At 46.4% G+C, this 12,500-nt stretch overlaps 1 protein-coding gene across 1 annotated transcript in view; it reads left to right on the top strand.

Annotated features, from left to right (window-relative positions):
• The window catches only part of LOC139386946 (receptor-type tyrosine-protein phosphatase F), a gene marked incomplete in the record, with an annotated part of 253,682 nt that overhangs the window by 150,487 nt on the left and 90,695 nt on the right, over positions 1 to 12,500 (top strand). Inside the window, 7 exon segments of the mRNA XM_071132849.1 lie at positions 1,874 to 1,991; positions 2,502 to 2,632; positions 4,808 to 4,995; positions 5,482 to 5,604; positions 8,774 to 8,910; positions 9,896 to 9,993; positions 10,271 to 10,527. Of these exon segments, the coding sequence (XP_070988950.1) occupies positions 1,874 to 1,991; positions 2,502 to 2,632; positions 4,808 to 4,995; positions 5,482 to 5,604; positions 8,774 to 8,910; positions 9,896 to 9,993; positions 10,271 to 10,527 (1,052 nt within the window).

Below are 12,500 nucleotides of genomic sequence, written 5' to 3' on the forward strand. Positions count from 1 at the left end.
TGAGTAATGTAGGATATGTAGACATTATATAAAGTGGCATTGTTTTTAAAGTGTCATTGTTTAAAGTGACTCCTGATCCATTTGTTAGTGTCCAGTGATTGGGTCCCCATGTAGGCCCTCTGATGTGCTAGTGATGGCCGTTTGGCAGTCTAATGGCCTTGAGATAGAAGCTGTTCTTCTGTCTCTCGGTCCCAGCGTAGCAGGTAGAGCAAACCCTTTACCTAAACAGCCATCAGAAACCCCATGTGACTTCCCCAGACAGCCCAGATCACTGAGTCAGGCAGTAAAAAAAGTAATTCTGTGTGATTACAGTAATTGCATCTTTCCTCTATAAAAGTTAAAAGGTTTTCTGAAAATTCACAATTTTCTCTCTCTGGTCTCCTCCAGTCTCTCTTTATAGTTGATGAGGGAGCACAGAGAGACAACTTAGAACGACTGTAAAAACACTCTCCAGGTTTATATAGACTGTTAAATGTTCTTCCATGATTAGGAAATTAAACCGTTGATTAGTTAGAGAAACGGCATTAAGGCAAATATCACAGTGAGAGAATACGAGAGCAAGACTGCAGGCTTGATAGAGCTAAACACACACACACACACACACACACACACACACACACACACACACACACACACACACACACACACACACTGACACACACACACACACACACACACACACACACACACACACACACACACACACTGACACACACACACACACACTAACACACACACACACACACTGACACACACACACACACACTGACACACACAGACACAAAGACACACACACACACACACAGACAAAGACATTCAGACACAGGCGTGCGTGCGTGTGTGTGTGTGTGTGTCTTTGTGTGTGTGTCTTTGTGTGTGTGTCTGAGTGTGTGTGTGAGTGTGTGTGTCTGAGTGTGTGTGTGTGTCTGTGTGTATGTTTTGAGTGTGTGTGTGTCTGTGTGTGTGTCTGAGTGTGTGTGTGTGTCTGTGTGTGTGTCTTTGTGTGTGTCTGAGTGTGTGTGTGTCTGAGTGTGTGTGTGTCTGAGTGTGTGTGTGTCTGAGTGTGTGTGTGTGTCTGTGTGTGTGTCTGAGTGTGTCTGAGTGTGTGTGTGTGTGTCTTTGTGTGTGTGTGTCTTTGTGTGTGTGTGTGTCTTTGTGTGTGTGTGTGTGTGTGTCTTTGTGTGTGTGTGTCTTTGTGTGTGTGTGTCTTTGTGTGTGCGCTCGCTGCAGTTCCAAAGCTTCAGGATCCGGTTTGTTCCAGTCCACCTTGTGTGTCCCTGTTTTCTGTACCCGGTTTGTTCCGGTCATATAAATGTTTTGATACGTTGTGCCCTACTGAACGTGACCCAGGTATGACCACTGACACACGGAGCCCTGTTCAGTTCTGGTTCCTCTGTTTGTTTCTCTGGGTTTGTGTGTGTTTGGCGAAGTGCTTTATGGTGACAGACACAGTATCTTCAAAAAAAAAACAACCTTTCTCCATTTTAGACATCAGTGTTGATGGAAAATTCATTTTTTCATGTTTCTGAATTGGCATCAAACTAGACACTGTAGGTGGATGGAGAAAGGTGCGATACCGTTACTGGCCACTAGGGGGGGAGGGATACCGTTACTAGCCACTGTAGGTGGATGGAGAAAGGTGTGTGGGGGTGTTTGTGTGTGTGTGTGCCAAGCTTAAGCAAATAAGTGTGTGTGTGTGTTTGTGTGTCGATGCATTCTTGTCTAAGGGGGTGGCGTTTTTTGGATACATGAAGTAAGGCGAATGTGTCGCTCACACACACACACACACAGTCTGCGTGGTCGATCTCTAACCCCTGACCTCTAACCCATGACCCCTAACCTCTAACCCATGACCATATGTTGCTTCTCTCAGGAGGCCACCATCACTGGTCTGCACTCCGAGACCACCTACTCTGTTACCGTGGCAGCCTACACCACCAAGGGAGACGGGGCGCGTAGCAAAGCTAAAGTCATCACCACCACCGGAGCAGGTGAGATACCGTTACTGGCCACTAGGGGGATACCGTTACTGGCCACTAGGGGGGGGGGGGGATACCGTTACTGGCCACTAGGGGGATACCGTTACTGGCCACTAGGGGGGGGGGATACCGTTACTGGCCACTAGGGGGGGGGGGGGGGGGGGGGGGATACCGTTATACATACCGTTACTGGCCACTAGGGGGGGGGGATACATACCGTTACTGGTCACTACTAGGGGGGGGGGGGGGATACCGTTACTGGTCACTAGGGGGGCATACCGTTACTGGCCACTAGGGGGGGGGGGATACCGTTACTGGTCACTAGGGGGTGGATACTGTTACTGGCCACTGACATCTAACACACGAAGTTTGGCAGGCTGTTTATAGAGAAGCAGGAGGAAAACTCAGATGTTCTGCAGAGAGAATGTTGTTTATCTCAGGGCCAAACTGAACAAGAGGCCTGTGTGATGTATGAAGCTTACCTCATATATCTTCTCTTACTCCCCCCCCCCCCCCCCCCAGTCCCGGGTCGCCCCACCATGATGATCAGCACCACTAGCAGTGACACTGCCCTGATCCAGTGGCAGCCTCCTAAAGACATGGTGGGAGAAATGATGGGCTACCAGCTGCAGTACAGACTCCGAGAGGACACGGTAGATGTCTTTTACCATCCTGTATTCATGAAGCATCTCCAGAGTTGCGGATCTAGGATCAGTTTAGGCCCTTTAGATCATAATGAATATGATAACATGGATAAGGGAGGACCTGATTCTAGACCAGCGCACAGAGACGATTTCTGAATACGGTCCTAGGACCACTTTGGAAATAAATGTTTTTAAAAGGGAAGTTTTGGTATTTTGAACTTGATGTTTGTGGCTCCAACTTCCTCACCGTGAAAGTAGCCTATAGGCCAGGAGGAACTGTAATCGTTGGTTCGGGTTTCAACTTCCCCTTTAATTACTGCTTTCAGTATTATTCTCTGAGATCAAAGGCTCATGATATTGATATACGGTGCCTTCGGAAAGTATTCAGACCCCTTGACTTTTCCCACATTTTGTTAGGTTACAGACTAATACTGAAATTATTTCAATTGTATTTTTTTTCCCCTCATCAATCTACACACAATACCCCATAATGACACCACAATATCCCATAATGACACCACAATATCCCATAATGACAGCACAATACCCCATAATGACATCACAATACCCCATAATGACATCACAATACCCCATAATGACACCACAATACCCCATAATGACACCACAATACCCCATAATGACAAAGCAAAAACATATATATTTTTTTAAAGCAAATTTATAAAAAATGTCAAAAAGAAATATCACATTTACATAATTATTCAGACTTTTTACTCAGTACTTTGTTGAAGCACCTTTGGAAGCGATTACAGCGTAGAGTCTTCTTGGGTATGATGCTACAAGCTTGGCACACCTGTATTTGTGGAGTTTCTCCCATTCTTCTCTGCAGATCCTCTCAAGCTCTGTCAGGTTGGATGGGGAGCGTTGCTGCACAGCTATTTTCAGGTCTCTCCAGAGATGTTCGATCGGGTTCAAATCCGGGCTCTGGCTGGGCCACTCAAGAACATTCAGAGACTTGTCCCGAAGCCACTCCTGCGTTGTCTTGGCTGTGTGCTTAGAGTCGTTGTCCATTGGAAGGTGAACCTTCACCCCAGTCTGAGGTCCTGAGTGCTCTGGAGCAGGTTTTCATCAAGGATCTCTCTGTACTCTGCTCCGTTTATCTTTGCTTCGATCCTGATTAGTCTCCCAGTCCCTGCCGCTGAAAAACATCCCCACAGCATGATGCTGCCACCACCATGGTTCACCGTAGGAATGTTGCCTGGTTTCCTCCAGAAGTGACGCTTGGCATTCAGGCCAAAGAGTTCAATCTTGGTTTCATCAGACCAGAGAATCTTGTTTCTCATGGTCAGAGTCTTTAGGTGCCTTTTGGTAAACTCCAAGCGGGCTGTCATGTGCCTTTTACTGAGGAGTGGCTTCCGTCTGGCCACTCTACCATAAAGGCCTGAATGGTGCAGTGCTACAGAGATGGTTGTTCTTCTGGAAGGTTCTCCCATCTCCACAGAGGAACTCTAGAGCTCTGTCAGAGTGACCATGTGGTTCTTGGTCACCTCCCTGACCAAGGCCCTTCTCCCCCGATTGATCAGCTTGGCCAGACGGCCAGCTCTAGGAAGAGTCTTGGTGGTTCCAAACTTCTTCCATTTAAGATTGATGGAGGCCACTGTGTTCTTGGGGACCTTCAATGCTGCAGAAATGTTTTAGTACCCTTCCCCAGATCTGTGCTTTGACACAATCCTGTCTCGGAGATCTACGGACAATTCCTTCGACCTAATGGCTTGGTTTTTGCTCTGACGTGCACTGTCAACTGTGGCACCTTATATAGACAGGTGTGTGCCTTACCAAATCATGTCCAATCAATTGAATTTACCACAGGTGGATTCCAATCACGTTGTAGAAACATCTCAAGGAGGATCAATGGAAGCAGGATGCACCTGAGCTCAATTTCGAGTCCCATAGCAAAGGGTCTGAATACTTATATAAATAAGGTTTTTCTGTTTTTTATTTTTAATAAACTTGCAAAAAAAAATCTAAACCTGTTTTCGCTTTGTCATTATGGGGTATTGTGTGTAGATTGCTGAGGATTTTATTTATTTAATCCATTCTTTAATAAGGAACGTAACAAAATGTGAAATAAAGTCAAGCGATCTGAGTATTTTCCGGAGACACTGTGTATTATTTATTTATTATTATTATTATTCAAAAATAAAAATCCACTTTAATTGAATCCAGGCGTACACCTCACGGGAATTCAAACGGACGGTCGACCACCACACCGTCACTGGACTGCTCAAGGGCGCCACCTACGTGTTCCGGCTGAGTGCGTTGAACCGCGCCGGTACCGGAGAGGCCTATGTCAAGGAGATCAGCACGCAAGAAGACGTGCCCAGCGGGTACCCCTTAAAACTCTCCGTGACAGGGTGCGTACCTGCGCGTGTGTGTGTGTGTGTGTGTGTGTGTGTGTGTGTGCTCTCTGTGAGTAGATGTGAGTGCTGCAGCTCTGTGCCAAAACATGGCTATCTACTTTACAGAACTTGGCACAGTTGTTGTAACTGCCATCTTTAATGCAGTCGAAGGTCCGCTGAAGTTTTGGAAACTTCTGGTACAAAATGGCCTTTAAGTCCTTGCTCTGTTTCAGTCATCATGGCTATGGCCTTGCATCAACAAACTTTTAGAAATATTTGCGCTCTTTACGACGATTACAATTACGTATCGATTGATTTATTGTGTGTGTGTGTGTGATACCAATATCCGCTAGAAAGAATACTCCTTGTACTTCTATTTCTGAGTCTGTGAATAATGAAGGGGGGGGGGTGTGTTATTTAAACGAAGTCCCGTCTCGTAGGACTAGATTGCCGACAGCCAATAGGCAGCGTGCACCTACTAACACACGCTAGTGTTTTTAGGTTGACCACGTCGACCACCCAGCTGGCGTGGGATCCCCCAGCGCTGTCTGAGAGGAACGGGAAGATATTGCAGTATGTTGTGGTGTACAGAGACATCAACAGCCACACCAACAGCACCAACAGGTACTATTCACTGTTGATCCATTGATTGATTGATTGATTACAGTATATGCTCATTTAAAGCAGTAGGGTGCTCCAGCCAGAGACAGGATATACAGGACCAGTCAAACATTTGGACACCTAGTCATTTAAGGGTTTTCTTTATTTGGACCGTAATCTACATTGTAGACGGAGAATATCTTCATCATTTGATGTCTTGCCAGAAAATGGACTTGGTGTTTTACCCCCCCAAAATTATTTTACCATTATTTAACTAGGCAAGTCAGTTAAGAACAAATTGTTATTTTCAATTACGTCCTAGGAACACTGCCTTGTTCAGGGGCAGAACGACAGATTTGTACCTCGTCAGCTCGGGGATTTGAACTTGCAACCTTCCGGTTACTAGTCCAACGCTCTAACCACTAGGCTACCCTGCCACCCCTACTATCCTCTAAACACCACCCCTACTATCTTCTGTATACCACCCCTACTATCTTCTGTACACCACCCCTACTATCTTCTGTATACCACCCCTACTATCTTCTGTATACCACCCCTACTATCTTCTGTACACCACCCCTACTATCTTCTGTATACCACCCCTACTATCTTCTGTATACCACCCCTACTATCTTCTGTATACCACCCCTACTATCTTCTGTATACCACCCCTACTATCTTCTGTATACCACCCCTACTATCTTCTGTATACCACCCCTACTATCTTCTGTATACCACCCCTACTATCTTCTGTTTACCACCCCTACTATCTTCTGTATACCACCCCTACTATCTTCTGTACACCACCCCTACTATCTTCTGTATACCACCCCTACTGTCTTCTGTATACCACCCCTACTATCTTCTGTATACCACCCCTACTATCTTCTGTATACCACCCCTACTATCTTCTGTACACCACCCCTACTATCTTCTGTTTACCACCCCTACTATCTTCTGTATACCACCCCTACTATCTTCTGTATACCACCCCTACTATCTTCTGTATACCACCCCTACTATCTTCTGGCCCCCTGTCATACATTGCTCTGTATGTTATTGGTTCTGTCCTGTCCCCCTGTCCTGTCCCCCTGTCCTACATTGCTCTGTATGTTATTGGTTCTGTCCTGGCCCCCTGTCCCCCTGTCCTACGTTGCTCTTTATGTTATTGGTTCTGTCCTGTCCTCCTGTCCTGTCCCCCTGTCCTACATTGCTCTGTATGTTATTGGTTCTGTTCTGTCCCCCTGTCCTGTCCCCCTGTCCTACATTGCTCTGTATGTTATTGGTTCTGTCCTGTCCCCCTGTCCTGTCCCCCTGTCCTGTCCCCCTGTCCTACATTGCTCTGTATGTTATTGGTTCTTTCCTGTCCCCCTGTCCTGTCCCCCTGTCCTGTCCCCCGGTCCTGTCCCCCTGTCCTGTCCCCCTGTCCTTTCCCCCTGTCCTACATTGCTCCGTATGTTATTGGTTCTATAGACAGTGCTTTATATATATAATGTACAGTGCCTTGCGAAAGTATTCGGCCCCCTTGAACTTTGCGACCTTTTGCCACATTTCAGGCTTCAAACATAAAGATATAAAACTGTATTTTTTTGTGAAGAATCAACAACAAGTGGGACAAAATCATGAAGTGGAACGACATTTATTGGATATTTCAAACTTTTTTAACAAATCAAAAACTGAAAAATTGGGCGTGCAAAATTATTCAGCCCCTTTACTTTCAGTGCAGCAAACTCTCTCCAGAAGTTCAGTGAGGATCTCTGAATGATCCAATGTTGACCTAAATGACTAATGATGATAAATACAATCCACCTGTGTGTAATCAAGTCTCCGTATAAATGCACCTGCACTGTGATAGTCTCAGAGGTCCGTTAAAAGCGAAGAACAAGGAACACACCAGGCAGGTCCGAGATACTGTTGTGAAGAAGTTTAAAGCCGGATTTGGATACAAAAAGATTTCCCAAGCTTTAAACATCCCAAGGAGCACTGTGCAAGCGATAATATTGAAATGGAAGGAGTATCAGACCACTGCAAATCTACCAAGACCTGGCCGTCCCTCTAAACTTTCAGCTCATACAAGGAGAAGACTGATCAGAGATGCAGCCAAGAGGCCCATGATCACTCTGGATGAACTGCAGAGATCTACAGCTGAGGTGGGAGACTCTGTCCATAGGACAACAATCAGTCGCATATTGCACAAATCTGGCCTTTATGGAAGAGTGGCAAGAAGAAAGCCATTTCTTAAAGATATCCATAAAAAGTGTTGTTTAAAGTTTGCCACAAGCCACCTGGGAGACACACCAAACATGTGGAAGAAGGTGCTCTGGTCAGATGAAACCAAAATTGAACTTTTTGGCAACAATGCAAAACGTTATGTTTGGCGTAAAAGCAACACAGCTCATCACCCTGAACACACCATCCCCACTGTCAAACATGGTGGTGGCAGCATCATGGTTTGGGCCTGCTTTTCTTCAGCAGGGACAGGGAAGATGGTTAAAATTGATGGGAAGATGGATGGAGCCAAATACAGGACCATTCTGGAAGAAAACCTGATGGAGTCTGCAAAAGACCTGAGACTGGGACGGAGATTTGTCTTCCAACAAGACAATGATCCAAAACATAAAGCAAAATCTACAATGGAATGGTTCAAAAATAAACATATCCAGGTGTTAGAATGGCCAAGTCAAAGTTCAGACCTGAATCCAATCGAGAATCTGTAGAAAGAACTGAAAACTGCTGTTCACAAATGCTCTCCATCCAACCTCACTGAGCTCGAGCTGTTTTGCAAGGAGGAATGGGAAAAAATGTCAGTCTCTCGATGTGCAAAACTGATAGAGACATACCCCAAGCGACTTACAGCTGTAATCGCAGCAAAAGGTGGCGCTACAAAGTATTAACTTAAGGGGGCTGAATAATTTTGCACGCCCAATTTTTCAGTTTTTGATTTGTTAAAAAAGTTTGAAATATCCAATAAATGTCGTTCCACTTCATGATTGTGTCCCACTTGTTGTTGATTCTTCACAAAAAAATACAGTTTTATATCTTTATGTTTGAAGCCTGAAATGTGGCAAAAGGTCTCAAAGTTCAAGGGGGCCGAATACTTTCGCAAGGCACTGTATCTATTGTTATCGTTGTTGTGATGATGCACGTGTGAAAATAGGCTCTGAAAAATGAAATTGGTATCTTGTCTTAACAGGACGATGGACACACACATGACCATCCAGGGCCTGAAACATGACACCACCTATGACATCAGAGTCCAGGCATTCACCAGTAGAGGAGGGGGACCCTTCAGTCCTAGTATACAGAGCAGGACAACATCTACCTCACCTGGTGAGAGACACACACACACACACACACACACACACACACACACACACACACACACACACACAATCCATAGGTTTAGACACACTCTTAACACATTAATCACACTGACATGCACATAATGTGTAGAGTGGAGACTTGTCTTCTTAAACCCATCCTGTCCTCCTCTCTATCCTCTCCTGTCCTCTCTTCTCCTGTCCTCTCCTCTCTATCCTCTCCTGTCCTCTACTCTCCTCTCTTCTCCTCCTCTCCTGTCCTCTCCTGTCCTCTCCTCTCCTCTCCTCTCCTCTCCTCTCCTCTCCTCTCCTGTCCTGTCCTGTCCTCTCCTCTCCTATCCTATCCTATCCTCTCCTACCTTCCTCTATTCTCTTCTCTTCTCTTCTCCTCTCCTCTCCCCTGTCCTCTCCTCGCCTCTCCTCTCCTCTCCTCCTCTCTACCCCACAGTACCTCTCTCCTCTCCTCTCCTCTCCCCTGTCCTCTCCTCACCTCTCCTCTCCTCCTCTCTACCCCACAGTACCTCTCTCCTCTCCTCTCCCCTGTCCTCTCCTCGCCTCTCCTCTCCTCTCCTCCTCTCTCCTCTCCTCTCCTCCTCTCTACCCCACAGTACCCCTCTCCTCTCCCCTCCCCACCTCTCCTCTCTCCTCCTCTCCTGTCCCCAGTACCTTATTGTCTCATTGTATGCTACATTCACACTGTACTTCACGCTCCAGTCCTCTCACGCACCTCATTACCCATGGGCTGGTGTCCTCATGCGTTTCACCTTCATACATGTTGGATAGATGATTTATTTATCACCAGATGTGAATATTTGAAGCCTCAGTGTTCTCCTCCTACTGCAGTGTGCGTGTCATGGTAAACCACTGTGAACCTGGTGTGTTGTTCAATATGTGTAATCAAATGTAATAAAGAAACGTGTTTAAAGTTGTCAGGTCCAGACAGTAATAATCTAAACGAGATATTTTAACCCACCCCCCCCCCCCCCCCCCCCCAGCGTTTGCCACAAGCTTCGGTGTCAAAGCCGTCATGAAAACATCAGTCCTGCTCACATGGGAAGTGCCAGAAAACTACAAGTCCCAAGTGCCTTTCAAGGTAAAAGTCTGTCTGTCTGTCTTGTCTGTCTGTCTGTGTGTGTGTGTGTGTGTGTGTGTGTGTGTGTCTTCCTAACACTAACCACTATTTGACCCTGTGTGTGTGTTGTGTGTGTGTGTGTGTGTGTGTGTGTGTGTGTGTGTGTATGTTGTGTGTATGTGTGTATGTGTGTGTGTGTGTTGTGTGTGTGTGTGTGTGTGTGTGTGTTGTGTGTGTGTGTGTGTGTATGTGTGTGTTGTGTGTGTGTGTGTGGTGTGTGTGCTGTGTCTCTCTCCAGATCCTGTATAACCAGCAGAGTGTGGAGGTACAGGGGAACCTGAAGAGGAAGTTGATCACCCGACTACAGCCTGATACAGACTACAGCTTTGTGTTGATGTCCAGAGGAAACACAGCCGGCGGTCTTCAGCAGCAGGTGTCCATCAGGACCGCCCCAGACCTCCTGAAGACTAAACCTGTCCTCTACTCTACTCAGCACAACCAGGAGGGGAAGCTCACTATAGACCTGCCTAAAGTACAGCCTACTAGTCAAGTCAGGTTAGTATCATCTAACTAACTACAGCTACAACTAACTCTACTATAGACCTGCCTAAAGTACAGCCTACTAGTCAAGTCAGGTTAGTATCATCTAACTAACTACAGCTACAACTAACACTACTATAGACCTGCCTAAAGTACAGCCTACTAGTCAAGTCAGGTTAGTATGACATCGAACCATGAAAACACATACTCTTAGTAGACATCAAACAGGAAGTAGCCCAAACTCTTTGTAGACAACAAACAGGAAGTAGCCCACAATCTTTGTAGACAGCAAACAGGAAGTAGCCCAAACTCTTTGTAGACAGCAAACAGGAAGTAGCCCAAACTCTTTGTAGACAGCAAACAGGAAGTAGCCCAAACTCTTTGTAGAAAGCAAACGGGAAGTAGCCCAAACTCTTTGTAGACAGCAAACAGGAAGTAGCCCAAACTCTTTGTAGACAGCAAACAGGAAGTAGCCCAAACTCTTTGTAGAAAGCAAACAGGAAGTAGCCCAAACTCTTTGTAGAAAGCAAACAGGAAGTAGCCCAAACTCTTTGTCGACAGCAAACAGGAAGTTAGCCCAAACTCTTTGTAAAAAACAAACAGGAAGTAGCCCAAACTCTTTGTAGAAAGCAAACAGGAAGTAGCCCAAACTCTTTGTAAAAAGCAAACAGGAAGTAGCCCAAACTCTTAGTAGACATCAAACAGGAAGTAGCCCAAACTCTTTGTAGAAAGCAAACAGGAAGTAGCCCAAACTCTTTGTAGAAAGCAAACAGGAAGTAAATGATCCTGGTGCCATCTGAAAAGTCCATTCCTCTACTGCAGCACTAGCAAATTGCCAATACTTTTTTTTACCTTCTTTTGCTATCGGGACATTTTGGTCAAATTACCTCAAAATGACCCAAATGAAGAACTCAGACTGTCCAAATGGTTCCCTATTTCCCCCATAGGACTCTGGTTAAAAGTAGTGCACTATGTAGGGAATAGAGTGTCCTTTGGAAGGCAGCCCCAGGAATGACTGGTTACAGCTGGAAGATCCTTCCTCTGACACTGCTATCCCAGTCGCCAGGGCAACCGAGGTCAGAGCCGGGAACAGCGTCCTGATTGGTAAAAAGATTACTGTGCTGTGGAGCACGGTTGAGACTTAACACACACACGCATACACACCTACACACACACACATACACACACACACACACACACACACACACACATACACACATTGTGATGCTCAGTTCAGATTGACAGTGTAACTGCAGCTGGTTATTGAGTAGTAGGTATCTTGTTAGATATGTCTTCTACCACTCTGAGATGAACAGAAAGATGGACCACATGGGGGGAGCATAGAGGATAGGAGAGGAGAGGAGAGGAGAGGGGAGGGGGGAGGAGGGGAGAGGGGAGGAGAGGGGGGAGGGGAGGGGAGAGGAGAGGGGGGAGGGGGGAGGAGAGGAGAGGAGAGGAGAGGGGGGAGGGGAGAGGAGAGGAAAGGAGAGGGGAGGGGAGAGGGGAGGAGAGGAGAGGAGAGGGGGGAGGGGAGAGGAGAGGGGACGAGGGGAGGGGAGGGGAGGGGAGGAGAGGAGAGGGGAGGGGAGGAGAGGAGAGGGGAGAAGAGGGGAGGGGAGAAGAGGGGAGGGGAGAAGAGGGGAGAGGAGAGGAGAGGGAGGAGGAGAGGGAAGAGGAGAGGAGAGGGAGGAGGGGAGGAGAGAGGAGAGGAAGGTAGAGAGGAGCGTTTAAAAAATGCTTGCTATTTGCTCATATAGGATGATGTGACGGGCGGCATGGTAACCTAGTGGTTAGAGTGTTGGATTAGTAACCGGAAGGTTGCAAGTTCAAACCCCCGAGCTGACAAGGTACAAATCTGTGGTTCTGCCCCTGAACAAGACAGTTAACCCACTGTTCCTAGGACGTAATTGAAAATAATAATTTGTTCTTAACTGACTTGCCTAGTTAAATAAAGGTAAAAAAATAAATAAAAATGTCATCTTCCTGAG

This window comes from Oncorhynchus clarkii, chromosome 28 (genome assembly GCF_045791955.1).
Source record: "Oncorhynchus clarkii lewisi isolate Uvic-CL-2024 chromosome 28, UVic_Ocla_1.0, whole genome shotgun sequence".
Classification (NCBI taxonomy): Eukaryota; Metazoa; Chordata; class Actinopteri; order Salmoniformes; family Salmonidae; genus Oncorhynchus; species Oncorhynchus clarkii.